The sequence below is a fragment of the Lagopus muta genome, chromosome 1, assembly GCF_023343835.1.
Source record: "Lagopus muta isolate bLagMut1 chromosome 1, bLagMut1 primary, whole genome shotgun sequence".
Taxonomy (NCBI): domain Eukaryota; kingdom Metazoa; phylum Chordata; class Aves; order Galliformes; family Phasianidae; genus Lagopus; species Lagopus muta.
In genome coordinates, this window is record NC_064433.1 from 122,967,971 (window position 1) to 122,992,009 (window position 24,039).

General features: G+C 41.2%; 1 protein-coding gene across 1 annotated transcript in view; it reads right to left on the reverse strand.

The window, feature by feature from the left end:
• The window catches only part of FRMPD4 (FERM and PDZ domain containing 4), a 295,539-nt gene extending 279,001 nt beyond the window's left edge, over positions 1–16,538 (reverse strand). The window contains exon 1 of the mRNA XM_048931233.1: positions 16,274–16,538. Coding sequence (XP_048787190.1) covers positions 16,274–16,314 — 41 coding nt within the window. The 5' untranslated portion in view covers positions 16,315–16,538. The remainder of the gene's footprint in view (positions 1–16,273) is intronic.
• Positions 16,539–24,039: the final 7,501 nt, after the last annotated feature.

Here is a 24,039-nt window from a genome sequence, read left to right on the forward strand (position 1 = left end):
CACCTAGCAGTAGCTCACTTTGACATACCACATAGCAAATGTAAGAACAGCCTTCGGTGGGTGGCTTATCTCTCTGCCTCCATGTGTTCTGTATTTTTCTGCAGCTCTTACAGATAAACAAATATTTAAACTACAAAATTAAAAAAAATCCCAGAGAAATCTAAACACAAGTCATAATGTCATTTACCATCAGCAACAGCAGATCTTTCAGATTCTCAATACTTCAACTGTGTTATTCTGAAATAATAAAAAATGTGATAAATTCTATTTTCCTTATCACCAATAAATATATATACATATAGATTGCTAGAGACTGTAAACCTTGCTCCATTACAGTTTCAATTAAGTATTATGCCCTAAAGTATGTAAAAAATGGATGAGAAGACTTTTCCCAACTATGCTTACGAATACTGTAAGGTTTGTATTTTCTTTGCAGTAATATATTATGGGCCCAAATACAGTAATCACTAACAGCAAAGAGTTTTAAAAGATTTTCCTCATCTACATGTTCATACTATGGCCAGTCATGGCTGAGATTTGTAGTAGACTGATCTTCCAACATTTTTTTGCCTAATTTAATCAACTCGAAGTTGAACTAATCTAATACACTGTATTGTATATCAGACTCTAAAAATCCAGAAAATCTGGCTCTCAATGGTACCAAAGACTTACAAAGAGTATAAATACTGAATAAAAGTTCATTTTCATTGGATATACTGTCGCAATTTTTTTTTTTTTTTTTTTTTTGGAGGGGGTATGGGGGGGAGGGAACCTCCATTTTACCTTACTCCAAAATTTCGTTTTGCACTGTAATGCTGTAACACAGTGGAAAGCGCAGCAACGATAGCAGAGAAGCAAGGTACTAGGCTGCAGCAAGAGCACCAGTTATGCACAAAAAGAAAGGAAGGAAGGAAAGAAAGAATCTTCAGAAGACATCAGGTACGCAGGGATCTCCAGCAAGATACTATTGCCTTCACTGCCAACCCTTAAATGAGGTCTGGGAAGGGGTGGATCCTGGCTCCAATCTCTCCAGTCACTCAGGTACGCTGCATGCACCTGAGCTCCCCTGGGTTGGCCCTGCCTTCCCACCAGGTGCTCAATCACTGCTTCAGGCCATGACTTAGTACTTCTGCTACATGTACATCTTCAAGAAAGTCCCCTTCTTTTAACCAGTTCCCAAATTTTGGAATTCATCACAATATAGAAGCTTTTCCTCTCCTGTAGTTTTTATTCTCTGATTCTTAAAAAAAAAAAAAAAAAAAAAAAAAAAAAAAAAAAAAAAGTACCCAAAACTAAGCATAACATTCCAAGTATGAATGGACATCTTCATGGATGTTAATTTTTTATTACACAGAAGAACACAAAATAATTCCTAAAAAATACTGTTAAGTCCACACTGGTCAAAGGGAACACTGAATTAAATGCTGCCAGGTTTTCTCCACATTCAGAAAAAAACGCAAGTTTTTTCTGCAAATGGTTAAGAACACACAAAAACTGTTTGAAGCATTCCTTCCAAATTATTAGTAGAAATGTCACACTAAACGTTCTCAGCATAAGCATTCCTGCAGCCATCTTTACCTGCTTAAGATGAAACTGGGGAAAAAAAATTAAGAGGCAGTTGACGATGTTGGTGCTGCTCCCATCCTAAGGAGCAGACTTCTGGCTAAAACTAGAAGCAAGCTGAGCAGACTGCAGGTGATCCACTCTTCTGTCACAACCAAGTGCCTCTGCAATCAATCAGAATCACTACAGGGACACAGGACAGCAGACAGGTTTTAAAACTAAGAGTAAAAAGGTTGTGGTTTTTTTTGTTTTTTAATTTTAGTGTGAATAAGTATTTTTAAATATAAATAAACCAGAAGGCCATATTTTAAAACAATTCCAAATGGGAATAATGTTTTCTGGAGAACATCCTTATATAACATCCAATACCTAATTGTAGTAATGTAACACCAAAGGTGGCATTCATTTTCAAAACTGCTCATGATTTGGCATTATTGTTTAGAAGTCAACATCTGTTAGTTTACATATAATCATGACAAACCAACTAAAAGATCTAAAAGGAAAATAAAACAAATTGTCTTCAGTTATTTTTCCTCCAGTAAGCAGGCCATCAAAAGAAATACACAGCAAGGTACTCAGAACCGTCAGTAAGTTTGCAGATGACACCAAGCTGGGAGGTGGTGTCGATATGCTGAGGGTAGGGATGCCCTTCAGAGGGATCTAGATAAGCTGGATCACTGGGCTGAAGTGAATGGGATGGGTTCAATAAAGCCAAGTGCCAGGTCCTGCACTTTGGCCACAACAACCCCATGCAGCATTATAGGCTTGGGGACGAGTGGCTGGATGATTGCGAAGAGGAAAGGGATCTGGGGGTGCTGGCTGATGCTTGGCTGAACATGAGCCGACAGTGTGCCCAGGTGGCCAAGAGGGCCAATGCCATCCTGGCCTCCATTAGAAATAGTGTGGCCAGCAGGAGCAGGGAGGTCATCATCCCAATGTACTCAGCACTGGTGAGATCACACCTTGAGTATTGTGTTCCCCTCACTACAAGAAAGACATTGAGGCCCTGGAGCACGTCCAGAGAAGAGCAACAGAACTGGTGAGGGGTCTGGAGCACAAATCTTATGAGGAGTGGCTGAGGGAGCTGGGATTAGTTAAGCGTGGAGAAGAGGAGGCTCAGAAGAGACGTCACTGCACTCTACAACTTCCTGAAGGGAGGTTGTGATAAGGAGGGGTTTGGCCTCTTCTCACAGGCAAGAGACAGGACCTGAGGAAATGGCCACACGTTGTACAACAGGAGGTTTAGATTAGACATAAGGAAGAACTATTTCTCTCAGAGAGTGGTCAGGCACTGGAATGGCCTGCCAAGGGAGGTGGTGGAGTCACCGTCACCGGCAGTGTTCAAAAGGTGTCTGGATGAGGAGCTGCAAGATACGGTGTAAAGGCTTGTGGTAGCAGTGGTAATGGGAGGAAGGTTGGACTAGATGATCTTGTAGGTCCTTTCCAACCTTGTGATTCCTTGATTCTATGATTTAACTAGTGGCTTCCTTTGGAAGAACCATTCCCTTATATAGTATACATCAGAATTCTGTGATCCAATCTCAAAAGCAAGCTGAGAAAAGGTCAGTGCCTGATAACTGCATAAATAAGATTTCCACTCATTTGGCCACTATCACTGTTAGAGCATTTGTATTTTCTGTACGTGTTGATAAACATCAAAAAATGCTAAACAAGTCACCACATATTAAACCTTACCATAGAGATAAAGTAGTATCCTTTTTTCTATTCTGAAACTACAGACTTCAAAACAACAGACATGACTTATGAAAGTCTAACACGTGAACAGAAAGATGTGGACACTGCCTCTCACATGACTGCTGTATTTCAAAGAGTCTTTGCTATATATTTTGTAGGAGATATACAATAAGTATGGGCATGTGTATGTGCATCAGCACATTTACAGACTCCTACACCCTTACACTCAACTACTTTGTCATAATTAATACTCATTATTCAGCAAATTATCCAAATCAGTAGTTAAACTAAGCTTGCCATCCTGGAGAGCAAATCATGTCATTTGCAAATGTAATGCAAATTTTACATGCCAGATGAAGAATTTGCCAAGCCTGAGAACTGTCGCATTTAGAAGTGCTCCATCAGCACGGGAAGCTGACCCAAAACTATGTAGCACATTTCCTCCCCTCAGTCAACCTGAGGTGCTAAACATACTTACAGGAGCTACTGCAGCTCTGTGCCCCAGGAGCTTCCTTGATTCCACCACTCTAGGTACCTGGGGCCAAGTGTGGTTAACTATGCAAAAACAACTGATACCTGAGACATGCAGGTCCTACCAGATGAATCCAGCAGGTCTTACTGAAAAGAAGGTTTTGGCTGGGATTGAAGTTGCACTGTTATTTTCTTAGTGAGTGAACAAACACTGTACACAGTGTTGTTTAGCCTATGCAATGTTCATACAGTTTAGCAAAAAGAAAAAAAAAAAATTAACAACTTAATGATAAGAGTTGGTATCACACTGCACAGAGTCAAAAACGTAGAAGTGAAGAGACAACAAAATGACTGTACTTGAAATATAAAGCAGCCAATGCTGTCCTTATTTACCAAACTTATGCAGAGATCAAATGAAAACAAGTGAAGTTTCCTCCTCCAACAACCTGCAAGTTGGCATCGAGTATTCATAATGAAAAGAGGGATCTAGCACAAGAAAGATGTTTCAATGGAAAACCAACTGGGGAGGAGGATACAAAGCAGCAAACTATACCAGAGAGGATCAGAGACAAACTGTTCCCTGCTTTCTACCACATTTAGAGCTGGAGAAATAATATTTTAAACACTGGAGAGAATAAATGTCAGCTGCTATCACTGCAGCTTGGTAAACACATGTTGATCTTGTCATATTTTAAGCAGCTGAAATCAATTTCAGCCATTTTGAGTTAATGCACAGTGAGATAGGTGTTGTGCCTTCTAATTAGAATGCTGTTCATTGCAGCACCAAACTATGAACCATTTGAAAAATTAAACTAATGCCGCTTTATCTTGTCCTGTGAAATAAACATTTTAAACATTTAATGTGAGAACACAATTTCTCTTTTTGAGAAGCAGAACATAACATAAGAAAACAGTATTAACTCCAACAGTAATGGCTAATGAACATAAATGAAAGTAATTCCACAAGCATGCACTTGTCTCTTTGCTTCGAGGCCACAGAACAGTGTGAGGTCAAGCTGTACTCTAGACAACAAAACCAAAAGCAGATCAGCAGCAGTGCATTCTGCCATCAACACAGAGTACTTTTGTTGGGATAAAGGATGAACCTTGCACTAACTTCTAGAAAATGAGTTCCTCTCATAGGCTTTACAAAGCAGACTGCCCCTAAACACATTTAACAACTATCACTACAGGTATTAAGAATACCCAGACACAACAGATGCCTTTATTCCAATTAGGGCAAGCATGGAAACAACTTGCAGGGACACAGAATCTGCCAGTTTTTCAGATTACCATTTCCACTGCCTTTGCACAAGTTCCCATTTCAACAAGATCTGACACTATACCTTAATGCCTGCTAAGAGCATCAAGAGGAAAAAAATAAACAATTTACTATTTTGCTTTGGAAAAAAAAAGTTCATTTCTAGTTAAAAAAAAAAAAAAAAGCAATATACTTGGCATCTAGCAACAGAGAATGAACATAAAAGAAAGATATTGGAAGTACTTGTTCTACTGCTCATATTTTAAGAATTACTTACGAAGTAATGTTAGTAATCTGGATACACTGATACCACCACCTTCTCTCACTCATATTTTCAGTGCTGTAAATACAAATTGGTAAATAAATATCACAAAGCATCTCAGCAATAGATAAGAGCTGCTGAAGTGCCACATATGTATAAGGAATGACAGAAGGAATGGCAGGAACCGAAAATTTGCAGCATATAAACTCCTTGAAGTATATTTCTCTTTGCATTAAAAAAGAAATAAACACAGTGTCTGAAGTTGAGTTAAAAATTCAGGCTAATTAATACATTCTGTAATACTCTGATTTCCAGTTTAAAAATAAAGAGCGTTTGAAGAACAGGCCACTAATACTCTCTCACTAGTTTTTTGTGGTTTCAAAAGCATCAGAGACACAGCACAGTATTTTCTCTAAGTAATGTCCTTTCTCAGTTCAGAAACAGAGCATTTGAAAATCAGACAGCTCATCAGACAGCTTCCAGAACCAGGAAAACTTGCACACTTTTTTATATGAAAAGCATACAACCATAAGCTTACTGATATGAACAAATACATGCTTGTTAGTGAAAAATAAATAAATTATTGAACTAAACAACATGTCTGTAATTTGTCCTGGACAGTTCATCTCCTATAATACACGAATTAACACCTCAGACAACTGCTTTGCCCTCCTGCTTATTAAAACAGTTCCAAGCGCTAAGGAAGCCCGCAATCCTTCCTAGGTACATTGGGATGTGCAAGGTGCTTAAAAGCCACATTTAGCATCTTGAGAGTACTTGGTTTTGCAGGTGTCCAGGAAAAACCACATTACTCAGAGGCAGCCTAACAGTCTCCAAAGGTAGGAGAGAGAAAGAGGAAAGCCAAAGGAACCAGGAAAGATCTGCTGAACTTCAGAGGAGCTGAAGCAGCCTCTTCTCATCCCACCCATCTCCTCCAGGTTGCCTGCTTCTCCCCAAAGCCTCTCAGGTGAGAGGTTCTCACGCAGCCTCCCCACAGGCAACTAGAATGGGAGTCTTTTTCTCCATAACCTCTTGCAGCAGCCCCTACCACCATATCAAAGCTCTCACATAACCAACTGATAATGTAGAAGAGCTCACCAGAGGAGCCCTGCTTTGTTTCCCCTCCTGCCACCGTGCTCCCTGATGCCACATCTTCCAGTCACTTCCTCCAGTCCAGTTTAAACACCAGCAGGAAAAGAAACATACCAAAACCAATGTTCTGCTGGCTTTACTCCCTCAAGCAGCTCACCATGGTATAAGATTCATCTAAAGGTTACAGGGAATAAGACGAGAGAAGGGAAAACCGCGTGAGACAGAAGAGATGAGGCCTCACAGTCTCGTAAGGCCTCCCTGCATTGGTTGTTAGGCCAGGTTAACCACACAAAGGAAGTGCACTCCTGCAGCACTTGAAAGTGCCTGAACCTACTCCTAACTCTTCCCCACATTCACAGCTCCTCCATATGCTTTCTGGTTTTCAGGGCTTCGGATTGATTGTCTTCTTTTGTGTATGTTTTTGATTATTTGTTTGGGCTTTTTTTAAGCCACAATAAAGCACATTCTCCAATTACTATAAATTTTGCAGTAAAGTTATCTGCAGTTGGGGGAAAAAAAGGTCAATCTGCAGCAATCCTACAGCAAGGGGGCTGAGGCTCACCCCGAGAAAGAATACCTTTATCAGTGCCTGAATGTAGCCAGAGCACAGGAAAACAGGAACCTCCTTACTTCACCTTTCGAGTCACTTATATCTCCCAGATAACACTAGATCTAAGAAGTGATGAATCAAAGGAAAGGAAAAAAAAGGTTTTCTGCTGTAATGCTGAAGCAAAATCTTCCTTTTCTTCCCCCAGAGCAGTCACACAAATTACAACACACCAATTAATTCAGGCAGCATTATGGAGCAAATAAACTCCTACGTAGACAACAATGCAAGTTCATCTTCGTATAAAGATCAGCCAGCCTGGAACAATTACTTCAATACACTCACAACAAATAAGCCCTCTTTCAATGCAGCAATCATTAACTTTCTTTCTTCAGTTTCTTCCGTCTTCTGTCCTCTGGCACTCCTCCCCTATTACACACTCCAGCCCCTATTCACCCTGCCCTCAGAGTGCAGTCATGAAGTACAGAACATTCCCCATGTGCAGTTCTTCTCCATCCCTCTTGACTCTGCCCTGGCAAAAGAAAATGCACCCCTTGTAAACAATGCAGGCAGCATACAGTGCAGAATGCAAACAGAAAACCTAGGCAGGTAGCCAACTTAATGAGAAATCTGTCTGCTTCTTTCTCCTAGGTAAAAAATAAAACAAAACATGTACAAATTCAGAGATAAAAACGAATGTTTGAATTAAGATCATCTGAGGTTCTCAGTCCACAAAAAAAAATAAATGCAGATACTTCTGAAGCATGACTTTGCTCAATAACCCCAGTCAAAACACTTCTGCGTGAATGTTGATACATGAACTGCACTTGGACTTGATTAGTCACATTGCATACTCCGAACTAGTGACACTCATCTCTTCCAAAGTTGGAACAGCTGAAGCTGCAGCAACCTGCTACACACTGAGCTGCTGAGCAAACAGCCCCATCTTGCTAAAGCAGATGAGGCATCAAAGATAGTAACTTCTTGGGCTAATAAAGGCAAGAAATAAAGACAAATCTGAACTTCAGCACCATTTGGGCTTCGGTGCAACTGCCACCTCCTTTCTCTTGTCATCCATGTTGTAATATGGATGCTTCAAGAAAGCCAAGCTTGTAATAGTGTAATTTACAGTAGGTCTAAGTCATCGCCATTGTTCAGGCTTTCAGGTGGCTATGGCACATTCTGGCACTAGCAATTTTGTACATACAGACCACTTCCAGATTTCTCCTCAGTTCTCTCCTGCTGTACTTCAGTCAAACAAGGAGTTCAAGTGAAATAACACACCTCATGTAACACATGCCTAATTCTTGATTGGTGGTGCAACCACTAGTGCTTCAAGGAACATTTACAGCCACAGTACGGTGGGCAGTTTCCTCCCTAAAATACAAGTATTGCCAAATCTAGAGCAACCTAATCACAAATTCAAGATTAAAAAACAAACAGTAAAATGGCAAAATCCAGTCCACCCCTCCATCCCCCCTAAAGACCAAAAATCCACCAATACAAAAAGTACATACACAAAACCAAATTCTGAAGAACACTGGAGAAACTTCCTTGGCTTCTTCTGGTTGTTAATGAAGATCACCAAGCAGTTTCCGTCAACAAATACATACATACGTACTGTATTTATTGATATCTTTTTTTAAAAAGGTCCTAATTCCAGTCACTCAAGGTTTTTTCCTTTAAAGTTTTAAAATGTTCAATCAGAACCTAAAAAGCTACTGAGAATGAGAAGATCAGAAAAGGATTCAGTCTCAAAACTTTGGCATACAAATATCTCCTCTCTCTTCACCATTTCTTTTCTCCTCTGTATAAATCTCCTTTTTACCAATGATTACCAAAATCCTGTAAGATATCATCTTTTCAAACTCCCTAAACTAAAAAAAAAATACCTGGCAATTCCCCTCACTAACTTCACAATAATTAAAATGAAATCTTGTGCTGTAGCCCCTGATCTTAATAATAAAATTGAAGAAGAAAATCAAGAATTTAATATAAAGACAATGTCTTAAAACAGTTGTAAAAACAGCCAAGTCAATCAGCAACCATTTTCCTTATCATCAAGGGAAGTTATTTTTGTCCAAGCAATAAATCTCACAAAGGACTTTTCTAAGAAGATACTCATCAGCTTTTAATCACATCTCTCTCCTACTCCAAATCACCAGCAAAAGATTATTTAATAGGACAGACCTTTGCATCACCCTCCGCCACGCCTTCAGAATGCTCTCTCTCATTTAGAACTTTTTTTCCCCGAAATTCTTTGTTGAATTGTTATTCAACAATTATGAAATGTTATGTTATGAAATGTTATTTTTATAGACTTGACACTAAAGGAATACGGGTAGAGATTTCTAACAAGCTAGATCCTGATTCAGGTAGGAGGCAGTTTTAGGTCCTGGAGTACTTTACTTTTCCAGTTCCAATGTATTTTCATACACAAACAAATTTTAGGCATTGCTTAATTCACTAAGATTTGAGCATGCAATTAATTATTAAAATTTATACTGTTGGTACTGTTATTTGCATCATTTCAAGTCAATGGGATAATTATCAGAAACAGAGTCTCACAGATTCCTTTTGAAGTCTCCATATAACGTACTTTCAAAACCTGTACAATCTTTTGAGTTCAAAAACATCTCCAAGGAACTTCAGAAAACTTTAATTATTAGTCATGATTATAAAATGCAGCTTTAAGTAGAGTTTCATATTATCAGAAGTCCCCTCTTATTCAAGGTATGTCTCTCTAATATTTTAAACTCTGATATCTCGTAAGCACCTGAAGTTTTGAAAATGAATAATTTCATCTACATCTGGATGGTCTCATCTCTTTTAAGAGAAATGCTTGAGCATGACACTGGGAACCAAAATCACTTTTCCCTTCCTCACATTCAATTTTTTGCATCCTTCCCAGACGATGGTTTGTTTTATAAGAGGTTGTTAGCTCCAGCATGATTTAATTCATCCCATCAGTCAGCTACCCAGCTGCGATACACTGACATAACATGAAAATGCTGTCAAGAATAGCAAAAGACCCCTTCTCTGCCATATTGCCAGCAGAGCTGAGAATATATATTATCCTCTTGATATTTCAGGTAACAGTTTGTATTTTCTACAAACAGCTTGCTGGATTTCCATAATGACCTAGAACGTTATAAAATATGGAAAGATACCCTCATTTTACATTTCTTCCTTCAATTTAACTGGAATTTCCCACATAAATCTTTCAGATTGACAACAAAATAAGGAGGTTTCTAAAAATCAGGGAGGATTTCATGAGATTCAACAAAGCCAAGTGCAAGGTGTTGCACCTGGGTCACAGTAGCCCCTACTACCAGGACAAGTTGAAGGACAAAGGGACTGAGTGCAGCCCTGCCAAAAAAAACCTGGGGATACTGGTGGATGAGAAGCTAGACTTGAGCAAGGAGTGTGCCCTCACAGTCCAGAAAGCCAACCATATTCTGGGCTGCATCAAAAGAAGCAAGGCCAGCAGGGTGAAGGAGGTGATCCTGCCCCTCCATACTGTGTGCTGGTGAGGCCTCTCCTGGAGTACCGTGTCCAGATGTGTAGTCCTCAGTACAGGAAAGACATGGAGCTGTTGGAGCCCATCCAGAGGAGGGTCGCAAAAATGATCCAAGGGATGGAACGCTTCACCTGCGAGGACAGGCTGAGAGGGTTGGGGCTGTTGAGCCTGGGGAAGAAAAGGCTCTGGGGAGATCTGAGTAGTCTTCGAGTATCTAAAGACAGGCTACCAGAAAGAAGGGGACAGACTCTTCAGCAGGGACTGTGATGACAGAACAAACGGAAACGGTTTCAAAGTAAAAGAGGGGAGATTTAGATTGGATATAAGAAAAAAGTATTCCACAATAATGGAGGTGAGGTGCCAGAGAAGCTGCGGGTGCCCCATGCCTGAAGGCATTCAAAAGCAAGTTGAATGGGGCCTTGGGCAGCGTGAGCTGGTGGGGAGCAGCCCTGGGCAGGAGGGTTGGAAATGGAAGGCACCTTAAAGGTCATCCAATTCAAACCACTCTGCAATTCCGTACTTTTTAAACCATATGAGAACATCAGTGATCAGATTGGCTTAGCACACATACAAAAATATTAGAACTGGTTATGATTATGAAAGAAACTATCCCCACATTCCTGTTTCAACCTTGTCACTAAGGGCTTGACACCACAGAGCAAAAATCTCAAAAACTATACTACAAATGCTACGACTGTTCTTAAATCAGAGCACTTCCAAGTTTTCATTCCATCCTCTTCAATAATTATTAGGGAAAGAAGAGGAATAAAAATATTACCTGTGGACTTTGGGTTTCCAATTTTTTCTTTCTCAAATACTTCAAGAAATAAGGTTGCTTCATGTCACATCCTTTAAGCACTGTATCTAAGCAAACAGTATTTAGAGAACTTACATATTTAGAAGAGTTGCATCATCATTCACTGGCAACTTGACAAGTTTACAGCAGTCCATAACATAAGGAGTGTTTTTAATAAATCTCTAAACTGCTGAAGCTGTTATACCACAGAATATTACTAACACCATAGACACTAAAGCACATATCTTTATTATGTGTCAGCTAACAAAATGGATGAATAATAAAATATAAGGCAAAGCTTTTATATTAATATAAATAGACAAATGTTTCACTAAATGAAGCATGGAAAGAAAGGTGAAATGAATTCATGGTTATTTGAATTATCATCCAATATAATAAAATCCTTTTTAGGATTAAATTACCTTCTTTGAACATAAAAAAGATAATCACAGGCTTTCTTACTGACACATTCTTTTGTAAATACTGAAAGTAACTTGCAAGCTATGATACTGCCATTCCAAAGAGCATTGATAAAAGCATTCCAATAATAGTACACAATATCACTTCAGTAACTTATGTATACTTTTAAGTGTGCCACCCTTAAGGTGATTTTATAAACACCACAGCAAACTAGCACTAAATAAGGAAGCAAAGAAAGACAATATACTGACAAACTGAAGACAGACACCCTGAAATCTTCTAATATTATAGACTAATCTGGGAATCTAAAACCTGGAAAATATATCTGTTCTTGGCCACATACAAACAACTAGACCACATTGCTAAGCAATCTTGTTCCCCATAAAAGCTGGGCCTCACACCCACAGCCTACAAACACACCTTCTGGCTTCGTGGATTTTTAGGAGCAGACCTTTCACCCCACCTTGATAAAACAGCTAAAGAAAGGAGGCCTGTTGAGAACAGGAGGTGAGAGCAGGACTGCAGAGGCTACAAAACTAGATAAAAACTGTAAGACTGAGACTTGGAATTTGTATAGACTTGTTTCACTTTTATAAGCAGTGAAGACCCAAAAGCACAAGTGTTTGACTTGCTGCCTTCTCAATCTACCTGGTTAGGAATGGCTAGCTACACAAAGACATGAGCAAAAAAAAATGAAAATAATATTTACCCACCTCAATGAAAAACACCCTTGTGAGGGATTCCGACTTCCACCTCGCAGGAAAGAAGTGGTATTTGGGTGCTCACTGAAAAGCCCTCGCACAAGTTTAGGGTTGCTCTGTTGTTAAGCTGATCCTGTGGAGCACGGTAGGAATATGGCTGCTCACAGCCAGTTTTTATGGAATAAATTGAAGCAACCCAACAATAATGACAGTAATGCAAAACTTGAGATCCAGTTATGCTAAATTTACCTATCACACATCGCAAATTGGCATTACTGTTAAGGACGTCCCCAGTCTGGAGGGTCACCATCTCCACTCATGATGGTGGTATCCAGATAGATGCATACAAGTTTTATGTCTCGCTGTGAAAGTTCTGAAACTGAATCTCTGTGAATCACCAGAAGAGCTACTGCTGATTTTCTAACTAAATATATGTTCCACGAATACAGGCTTTAAATTTTTGCCAGTGCCTTTTCACTGTTCCAACCTATTGTTTCACGGTTCATCTGTCCCATATAGACTTGATGCTTGACACTGTGCCCTTTGCCAGGTTTAACTAGGTCTGAAAACGTTCCCATTCACATTGGGCAGGGCAGCAGCATTCCTTCACTCCTCATACCTGCACTAAAAAAAATAAAATTTAAAAAAAAAAATCATCACTCCATATTTATACTCTTTTTACTGCTTCCCCCCAAGCAACTGCTAAAAGCAATTAAGAGAGAACACTGGGCAAGGCAGACTCCTGATCCAACCTAATCCAGCAATTTTTGTGTGCACTTTATCTATCCTGCTAATCCTCCTTTCTGAATTACAGATGCTACTGCACCAGACATATTTATGCAGCCCACACTACAAAAATATTCACCTGCCTTGTACAGCTACACGTGATCCATTAAGACCAGGCAATCATTTTCTATATGTGGATATTCATTAGAAGACCAGGTTGTTACAACTTTTTCCACAAAATGGCCCCACAAAATTTATACCAAAACAATTATTACCAAATATTCACTAGACCAGTGGAGAATTCTACGCAAGAATTTTCAAAACCAAGCTTCCTGTCTACAGCAGGGTGCTTGGAGCTCAATGACCTTTAAGATCTCTTCCAACCTAAGCCATTCTATGAGTCCAAGAATTTCTGAAAAGGGGAAGGGAGAGAAGAAATGCCCACAAAAGTGCAATAAGTATTTCTAAACAATACTTTTGTTTTCAATGCCATGATGGACATCTTCAATTTTTACAAATCAGTAGAAACCTCACCATGAACATCTTTATTAGATGCATGTTATACAACGTGACGGATCCATAAAGGCAAGGAAATAACAAGGGAAACCCCCGACCTTCTAGAAACATACACATATAACCTACTGCCCACTGAAGATTACGTCCATCACAAAACCAGTTTGGCTCCCTTACATTTCTGCCCACCTCCATTTTCAAAATTATGCACACATCCCCCCACAGCAACTGTGGATGAGTGCTGAAGGAGCTGCAGAAGTGAGAGTCTCTAAAAGACCACAGGTAGCAGGCAGAAAACTGCACAGATAATTAAAACACAACAAACTAATGCAATGTCAAATTTTCTATCTGGCAGGCACTATTTAAGAGTTCCTGCTCCATCTCAGAATTATTCTAGATAAGAGCTCTAATGCACAAAGTGATCAAGGAAAATTAAAATTCTCACCGTGTAATACAATTACACTACAGCATTAAGAAGTATCCCCTTGCAGTAGCCATGCATAACAGGCTTGCCCGTGCCACTGCCTGCAGAATCAAGGCCACTGGTCTCAACACTAAGAGTTGACTTGCAACCTCAAATGAGAACACCTGAATGCACAGCAGAACAGAAAGAAGACTGAAAGTCTCGCAAACATTCAGTACAAACCAGGTATGAAATAACTTTCTGTAGGTATTCTGTCTAAAGATCGCCCTCTCAGTAAAATACTGTTTGTTGTATGAGAGCTTTCTTCCAGAAAGGCCTTTCTTCCAACAGCTGAGGGAGAGCTTTCAACACGGACACACCAAGGGATTACAAACAGGGTTTACATTGAAGTTCACTTGCTCCACAAAGCTCTTGTGAAACTGGAACAGATAACTAGCTGTTACCTAGGAAACTGCAAGTAAAATAAAGTCCTGTGTAAACTATTAGGTTGTTTAACAACCAGAAAATTAGAAATGAAAAGAGTAGCTTGGTACAGAAATGATTTACTCTGATCTACAAGCAAACTTAATCCCGAGTGCTTCCTATGCTCAATTCCAACAAAGCTGGACACAAGCTTTGAAACCCATGGTTTCATTTCAGAAGAACTTTCAGGTCCTTCTGGAGAAATGCCGTGATCTTCCCATAATTACTTAAACACAAACCTCAGTGTTGGCAGTGTTGGTGCCTTCAGGCATGCAGAAAGCTACAGCCTTTGTACACCAACAAAGATCAAATCCTACCATGTGTACAAAAACTGCCAGGTACCTGGCTTTGTAACATCTCCAAGCAGCATATCCCTTCCTTTCCCTCTGACTTAACTCAAGCATGACAACTCTGAGACATGAAGATCCTCGAGCTTCTCTAAAATACCACTTACCAACAAATACAAGAGATCGAGCAATTCAGTTACCTAGAAATAAATACCACGCTACATGCCCTGCTCCTTGTCTGTTCTCACGTAATTTTTCCTTCAAGTTTGCACTGTAGTTACAGCTCTGGCAGTCTGGGAGAACGGACAAAGAATGCCATGCAGGATGCCAGTGTTCCAGCCTCCACCTCATGTCACATCGCTCGGAGCAGGGTGAGACGATGATGTGCTTGAACGAGAACAGCTGCTCTGCCCCAGCAGGGCCAAGTGCAGAGCTGTAATCACAGCGAGGTGCAGTGGAGGGAATTGGGGAATAACAGCTCTCTTTGTACCTGTGGCATTCAGTGACTTCCAGCCACGCAGTATTTGTCTTTAAGGACCATCCATCACTGTGACACTCTCCCACCTGAGCGGCACCAGAGCAAGCGGCAGCCTTGCCTTTCCTCAGCAAGGCCCTTCCTTTTGCATAACACCCGCTTTCATTCTGCGCCTCACAAACAGCAAGGGCCGTGGTAACTATGGTGTACCAACACAAAATCATAAGAATTCAGAGCACTCCTGGTTACCGCGATCAAAGCTAAATCCTTTAGGAAGATTATCCACACCAAAACCCTGCAAAAATCCCACAGCTCGAGCACTTTTATACCGCGTCTCCCAGGCGAAGCGTGGTTTCCCCTGTTACTGAGGAGGGCCACCTCCAGTACAGAGGAACGGGCTAACGGGGCTGTGCTCCTTTACCCCTCTGCGCAGCCTGGGGCCTGGCAACTCGCTGCCAGCGCAACAGTACAGACACAGACCGCAACTCCGAGGCCGCTCAATGAAGATCCATTCGAGAGCACACGTATGCCCTCACCAAGCAGCAGCGGGAAGCACATGCCCTGCGCGCAGGGGTTCACTCGCGCCCCAGCATACACCGTGCGAGAAGAGGCAGCGCTCATCATCTGCCGATGATTTCACCGCTTCTCTAAAAATATCGCTGTGGAGGAGCCGGCGCGCCCGGAGCCGCGCTCAGCGCAGAGTTGTGGCCAGGCGAGCAGGGAGGGCACAGCACAGAACAGCACGGCGCGCCCCGTCCCTCCCTGCCCACCCCTTGGCCAGGCGCTGCCCCTTTCCCCCGGGCTCGCCCCCCTACCCCCGCCGCCGGCTCCCACCGCCGCTTTCCGCGTTCCCAACAGTTCTGGCCGCCCTTTCACGGCGGCGCTCCCGGGCGGGCACCGCTCTCTCCCTCCTGCCCGCGGAGGGCAATGACCCGTCCCGCGCGGAGCGGTCCCGGCAGGCGCTCCGCCCGAGCTGCCCCCTCGCCCCTCTGCCGGGGAAGTTGAGCACCCCTTACCGGCAGTCCTTTGCCCTCCCGCCCCCCGGTACGGACACCTACCCGGAGAGCTTCCCAAGCTTCACAAAGCTAAACACATCCATCCATGCGGCCGGCTGCTCCGCCCGTCGCGCACTTGCTCACTCGCTCACTCCAGCAGCGGCGGCGGCAGCTCCATGTCGGGAGAAGGTTGCGTCCAGCAGCGGCAACAGCCCTCGCACAGGCAGCAGCCGGCGGCGGCAGAGGCTGCTACCCCCCTCCGGCGGGGAGCTGGGCTTGCAGCATCTCGCAGGAGCGGCGTTCAGCAGCGATCAACCCTCCTCCTCCTCCTCCTCCTCCTCCTCCGCCCCCTCGCTCCCCGCCTGTCCGGCCCCCTCCCCGGCTAACTCAAGACACTGGGGCTGCGTGGCCGGAGGGTCGCCATCAGCTCGGGCCCCCGCCGCTTCTGTGTCGCGGCTCACGAGGAGAGCGGAGGGTGGGGAAGAGGGAGTTTCTCCTCGCGCCGCTCCCATGGGGGAGCGGAGGGCGCAGGCGGCCGCGGCCCGGGCGAGCGCCGCCCGCTGGCTGCTGCTGGAGGCGGCGCTGCAGCCGCGGGAGCCGGCCGGGCTTCGGGGCCTCGCTGCACGCGGAACTCCCCGGCATTCTCGGCACCCTCGCTTCCCTTGAGACCAGGCTGCACGCCTGATGGAGAGTGGACGAGCGGCCCTGGGGAACGGGAGAAGGCTTCTCTGCACTCGAGGGAAAGCACCTGGCAAGAAGACTGCAGCTGGGAGTGCTCCTCCAAAAGCAGAAACTGTGGAAAGCAGACAACTCTTTGCCCTCCCTGAGTGACCACACCATTCCGTGCTTCCCTCCATAGTGGGGAAGGTCCCAGTGGCCCTCTGCGCTGTGTGTCAAGGATGGGCACTGACCGGCAACAGGGCACACATCCACCTGCCTGGCTGGCACTGTGGGAGGCAGTGAGCAGCCTGTGACCGACCTCTGTCTCTAAAGAGATCTGGAGTCACAGAATCACAGGACGGTGGGAGTTGGAAGGGACCTCTGGAGATCACTTGGTCCAGCCTCCTGCTAAAGCAGGTTTTCTACAGCAGAAAATCCTCCTGGTCCTGCCAGAAGCACGTCTAGGCCAATTCACAGCAGCGTAAGCAGCCTTCACCTTACATTTTGCAGATGAATTGTATGTCCTGATGCATGAGCAATGCAGACACGCTGCTTTATGCTTTTGCCCTGTATCAGGCTTACAAATAGGCTCTTGAGTTACTTAGCTTTCCATGAGCTTCCTTTGAGTGAGCAGGATAGGAAGGCGGTGAAATTCAAACTTATCTTCATGCAGTTCTACAGCAGAATGCATGGGAATGTATTTTCTACCAGTTCAGTCTTTTTATTTGTGTCTTTGCTAAATAGGTGGATGAGCCCTTTGCTTCCTGCCTGTACATTATTTCTTTCTCTTTTGTGGACCTATGCCTGTGCTGTGCCACAACCCCAGACATGAGCAGAAAGCCAAACAAGTAGGCTCTAGCAGCCAGGTGAAAAACAATGCTTTTTTTTTTTTAAATATTAAAACTTGTATTGATAGGAGAGCAAAAAGAACAGGCAGTACGAACACTCACTGTGAATTGAGTCTCAAACTATTCTTTGAAACAATTATAAGAGAGGATGATTGATCATCTGTTTACACTGAGGGAACGTTGAGCCACCAGCTGCACAACACTCACTGGCCTATCATAGGCCCAAATGGCTTGGGATTATTCAGAAATGCCTTATGAAGTATTTCACATTACTACATTAAAATATTTATGTGGTTCTGACATGGAATTATATTTATTTATTCTTATGCCACAGTTGTTGGCTTTTTTTAAAGCGAAGAACCTGTGCTGTCATTCACATTGCTGTGTTGATTGGTAAAAGCTGTGAGGATAACAGTCTCATCTGGTTAGAAACTGGTTTATTTATAAAAACTGTCATTTATTTAGAGACCAAGGAGACAGGCCAAGATCTTACAAAGCCAACTGTAGCTTATATACCATATATATAAAATTAAACACGTATGTCCTGAATCAAACAAAGCTCCAGTCCTGAGTAGCTGATGTGCCAGTATTTCTCCCATGTAGGTGACTTAAAGCACAATGGTGAGAGCCAGAGAAATGAAAGAGGAGTTAAGTGGTCTCTAGAACTTCTGTGGTTTCCAGGTCTGTTGGTGAGAAAGCAAATGTGATCTTAGGATGTAAAGATGCATAGAAAAGCAGAAAGCTGATGAGAAATGCCATATTCAGCTCCTTCAAGCAGTGAATTTGAGAACAAAGGAAAGCAGGTGCAGAAGAATGCTAAAAGAGACTTAAAGGTAATGATGAGTCTGTCTTATGAGAAGAGGCTGAAAGAGCTAAGCCTAGCAAAATTAAGACAAAAAGCTGAAAAGATTGCTGTTTATGGATATGTCCATCTGGTAAGCATAGGGTATGTACCCAAAATGATAGGTCTTTATGGTAAGTCATTAAAATTTAAGAGAAATTATCTTTCTTTTTCATCCCAAAGAGTTGGATGAAATATTGCTAAGTTAATAACCATTTCTATATTTTTTCTTTTCCAAGGCAGAAGCTATTGCAACAGTAGAACTTTGCTAGAATGGCTGTGGAGGCACTTTTGGATAGCTGACATTCTAGGTGTCCATTAAGAGCAGTATCATGAGACATATAATTCCAAGATGTGCAGGCCTGATAAGACAAGCTGAATGAGCATGTTTTTTCCACCTGTGCTAAATACTGACAGCATTTTGGAGCACTGTTATGCAGGAACTCAACATGGAGAAGGAGGCAGCGTGCATTCATGGTTTTTTGGATACCAGCATCACAGCAAAAGGAAATGAAACTACATCTCAGCTGCAGGAAAAGGATAAAATTTGCAACCTGGAGGGCTCTATTTCATGAGTAAATATATGTAGCTTGGATTGGCTGTGGAGCCTTCATCTGTACGCTGATATCATGTTCTGGGATTATATTTTCATTTGTAGAAATATCAACAAGGTAGTCAAGAAGACAACAGTGAACTCACAAGGAGACCCAATTCTTGCACATACACTGTAAGTTCCTACTATGGGATTCTTCTCAGTAACTTCTTAAATTGAGGGATCCAACACTAGTGAGTCATACCTTATACTTATGGTGGACAGGTACCTATCACTCCTATGCATCTCCTTCTAGAAAAAGAGACTTAAATTGTTTTTTGCAGGTGCATTATTTTCTCTGTCAGCTCCATTGAGAGGCACCCTAAATGCCTATCTTTGACTAAAGGCTTGTCTTCTCAATGACTGAAGTTATGTGAGATAAAAAAAAAAAACATTTGAAGGTGACAAAGGTACATGTAAATGCTGAATGAGAACAGACAGCCAAAGACAGAAAAACAACATGTATTTAGTATCTCAGTAACAAACCATAATTGAACATGAAATTCCTAATCTTAAACCAGGATTCTGACATCAATTCCTGGCTGAAATCTTAGCTGGCTTTTTTTTTTGAACAGAACAGTAAATACCTCCTTTTGAGGATGTTTTGTTACTATGTACTATTATAATTTTATTGTTTTTGCCCAAACTAATTTAATAAGGACACCTAATACTAATGTTTTGTGTAATCATAACTATCCTGCTGTAGATGGTAGGCCAGAGAAAGCCTTAATTTCATAAAGCATGTCACATCTGCATATTATGCTTTTCCACAGAAGTCTTTTCCTCATTGCCGCTTATTCTGAAGGAAATATCAGACATATGCAACAAACGTGGGAATGTTATGTGATCTTAACTTACTAATAACTTAAGACCTATTAAATTACTCTAAGGACTAAACTTTTTTAACAACCCGAGTTGCTTTTGTCCTACAGCAACTGCTATGAAGAAAGAACGTAAACATCTTTATAAATGGCATGAACATACATTTCTTTACGTGCTCACAGGTTTTAGGATTTTCCATTTTTCCTTCTGAGACACTGAATGCTCACCACCAGAATATGCTTTGAATGCTTTCCTAGGGATTACACTGCACAGACGTTCAGCCCTGCGGCTGCACCAATAATATCTGTTCTGTTATTTACAGGATACGTATTCTGTGATTGTAGATAATTTAAATGAAACCAGGTACAATCCTATTCCAAAGATTTTTATGAAATCTGTGGAGATGGCTGAAGTCCCTTTTTTTTTTAGTAATTCTGGAGATCTTACAAGTTCTTTCCTTTCACCTAAGTTACCCATTTAATTCTGTAGTTTTTTTTCCTCTAAGGCTGGTCAAGATTTTTTTAATGATTTGAAATCATAAAAAGATACTTAACCGTGCTGCATTTCAACCCTATGAAGGGCTTCAATTCATTAAGTTGGAATGACTTTCTACCTCCTGAGATAACAGTTGAAGGTTCAGTTGTGTTTCTGCAGTTCTTCATGGTAGAAGAAGAACTTCTGGTATTTCTCATATCCAGATGTTGTATACGTAGAAGAGCATGATGATAAAATCTGTTGAGTAATGGGTTGTTAATGTGTAGCTGGTGATCAGAAAGTTTGAAGAAAGCTATCTTTTTGGCATTGTAGTCAGGTTATTTGGAGAGGTAGCTGTTTATGACTTTGTCATGTCCTGTTCTGCAGTACTCTTGGGCTAGTTGTATTTTAAACCATTAAATTCCTTTTTCAGCCTTCAATCTTCAAAGCCTGCATCTTTTCTAGAATCCATTTCTTTAGTCTCGTGATTACTGTACATTTACAAATCCCTATGAAATATAGTAATGCTTACAGATTTTCTGTCCACATTTGTGTTATTGAGAAATCCCTCTGCTCACCTCGAATCTATACACACATCGCTTTTTCACCTTCACTGAATAGAGATTTATCAAGCAGATGTTTATTTTTTATTGACCCGTGCAGTTCTTTAAACACTACATGTTTTTGATGTTGTCATATGATTTAGTGAGGCAGATATGACATGCCACATACAAATGCAAAGTTAAATCATAGATGGTTGAAAAGTTATATAAAAGTAGACAGGATTTTCTAGCTTGTTAGTTAAGAATGAATCAATCCAAAAGCCTAAAGGATACTTCAGGCTTCGAACAAAACAGGTGCAAATCTTAGAACTGGGGCAACAATTCTGCTGAAGCCGTACGCACATAATCAAACATATCCAGACAGGTTCATTGAAAAGATAGTTAACAATGCCTACTGGTTGCTATCACAAATGAAAAACTCTTACAGAACTTTAAACATGATACTTAATTGTTTTTAGATGTTGTCATCCACAGATGATAGCAAGATAAGAGGCAGAACCTAAGGCAACACAAAGACAGTAACGTTTTCTGCTTCAGTGAAGAAAGCAATAGCAGTGCATTATTTCTTTTAAAATAAACTGATCCTCATAAAATTAAAACAAAAAGATTGATTTGTTCATAATGGGTACTATGAAATATTCAAAGCAGAATATGAAAAGAGCAGAGTTATCTACAGTGGCTCTTTCAATGACAAAAGGATCAACTCGGGAACATCTCTAACACATGCATATAAGATAAGCCCTATTCATGGCATTCCTCAGACTAACATATAACTCGAAAACTGCAAAGCATGTGTTTAAGTGTTGTTTAAATAAATATGATTTCAGAAATCGTAAGAAAATATATGAAGATGAATCAGTAAAATAGAAATGTAAAATGCAAATGTACACGCTTGAAGATATTCACAATAAAGGAAAATTGAGGGAAGTGTAAAATCTCACCCACCCTGTCTCAAGGCAAATCTGGAATCTGCCAATAGTTTTTTTTATATATATATACTTTAACCAAAATAGTGTGCAGACTGAAAATTCTGTGGCAACTTTAGGGAAAATGATAAAAGTAGGAATTTTAAAATCATTGGAACATTGAAAATCAGGTCAGACAGCAAAGTTTTCTTTCCATTCTGTTATTCAGTTGTGATAAAAATGATCAAGTGTATGGCCAGCGTGAAAAATCAGATGCATGTTCTATTTTGCATCAATTGCAATTCTGCATTTGAAATGAAAGGAAAAGGCAGTTACATGGGAAAGGCAGGTGTGGGGAAAGTTACTTTTGTTTATAGTCTGAAGCTTAAAACCCTCATAAATGCATTTTAATCATTTTTATTCCCGGTACCACAAATATGTTTTCAACTATGGCTTATAAATTGGCCAGCTTGTCAATATACAAACTTAAAATATTTGATTGTTTTCTCTGCCAAAATAGGATATGAGCACAAAACTCTGAGAAATGTTGTAAACCTTTGTTATGCGTGGGTTTCCTGGGAAATATCTGCAACCATCTGAGTCAAAGGGGGGAGGAGGGGGAATAGCAGTTTCATGGGAGCAAAATAGTTTACATTCAGAGATTAAAAAAAAAAAACAATCACAATGAATAGGAACTTCACAGACGCAGCGTTCATATCTGGGTGCCAAAACCTAGTTTTCTCAGTCCATATTTAGGCACTTGCAGATAGGTGTCCTACTTGTCAGCAATACTAACATTCACAAATGAACAAGAAATTGCCAGTTTCTCCTAAAACCCAAGCAGCTTACACAAAACTGCCTGAATATCTAAGGAGCCAAACTTTAGCACATACTTGTGAAGATTTCAGCCTATCTCTTTAAAGATCACACACACCATATTTTATCCACTAAAATGTGTCCTTCTGATCTTCATAGCACGTTCAATAAATCTAGGCCTATAATGTGCAGGGTCTTAGAAAGAAGATAATTATTCTTAGCTGAGACACATTGTAGTGCACTGCAGGTTCTATTCCTGACCAGAGCACTAACAGAAATGACTGTGTTTGGTTTTGGTGTAGTGGTGTGTATACAAGGTGTGTACAGTCAAGCAGACTATGCGACTTGCATTAGGAATGCTGCTTTTTCTAGGTGGAAGCAATGCTGCCAGTCTGCCTGCAGAATAAAATACAGCAAGGTAGTCACTTGTTCAGCATACTGAGTAACGTGATAAGGAGCCTTCCGTGCTCAAGGCGTTTCTGATTATTCAGTGACTACTGGAAGGAAGCATTGAGGATTTTCATTTTGGTCAGGCTATGCAGTGCTTCTAGAACAGAAAGTAAGTGCCCTAACGTAGCTTAGCTGTAAATACTGGAGCAGAATTGCCATAGAAAGAGGGAATATAGAAAGAGCAATAGGACCTTCAAAGCTGGAAGAGATGACAGTGTGCCATAAAATTCACAAATGGTTCCTAGGAAAGTGCAGGCAATTCCAAGAAATCCACTACAGCCAACAGAAATATTTTGTAAACACAACACAACTAAGAAATTATCTATTTTCTGTGTTTGTGGAGCAAGGGAAGGCAATGATATTATCTGCTACCAGAACACAAGCACACTTGTAAAGGTATTCATCAAGAAATAGTTGAGAAGATAATATAGAGACAAGTGGATTATCATTTCCAAAGGTTGGTAAAGAATCCAAAAAGAGGCAGTCTCCAAATAGAGATCCTACTCCCTTGGCTGCTAACCCTTAAATGAGAGCAAGGAGGAGTGAACTTTGGATCCACCCCCATCCGATAACCCAGGTACATAGCTTGCATCTGTGCACACTGTATTAGCTACACCTTCTCACCTGGTACTCAATCACTGATTCAGGCCATGACCTGAACCCCATACTCTGTATGAGCCTAGTGCTTTTGGTTAGGAAATAAGATTTGTAATGCCCATCAGCAAGTGTGGATGACATGTGACATGGTTGAGTAATCTGCAGGTGAAAGTGCTTATGTCATGTCTTCTGCTAAACAAAATCTGCCCAGATTATTATGAAAATAGATTGCCAACACACATTTCACATCTGTATTTCCTT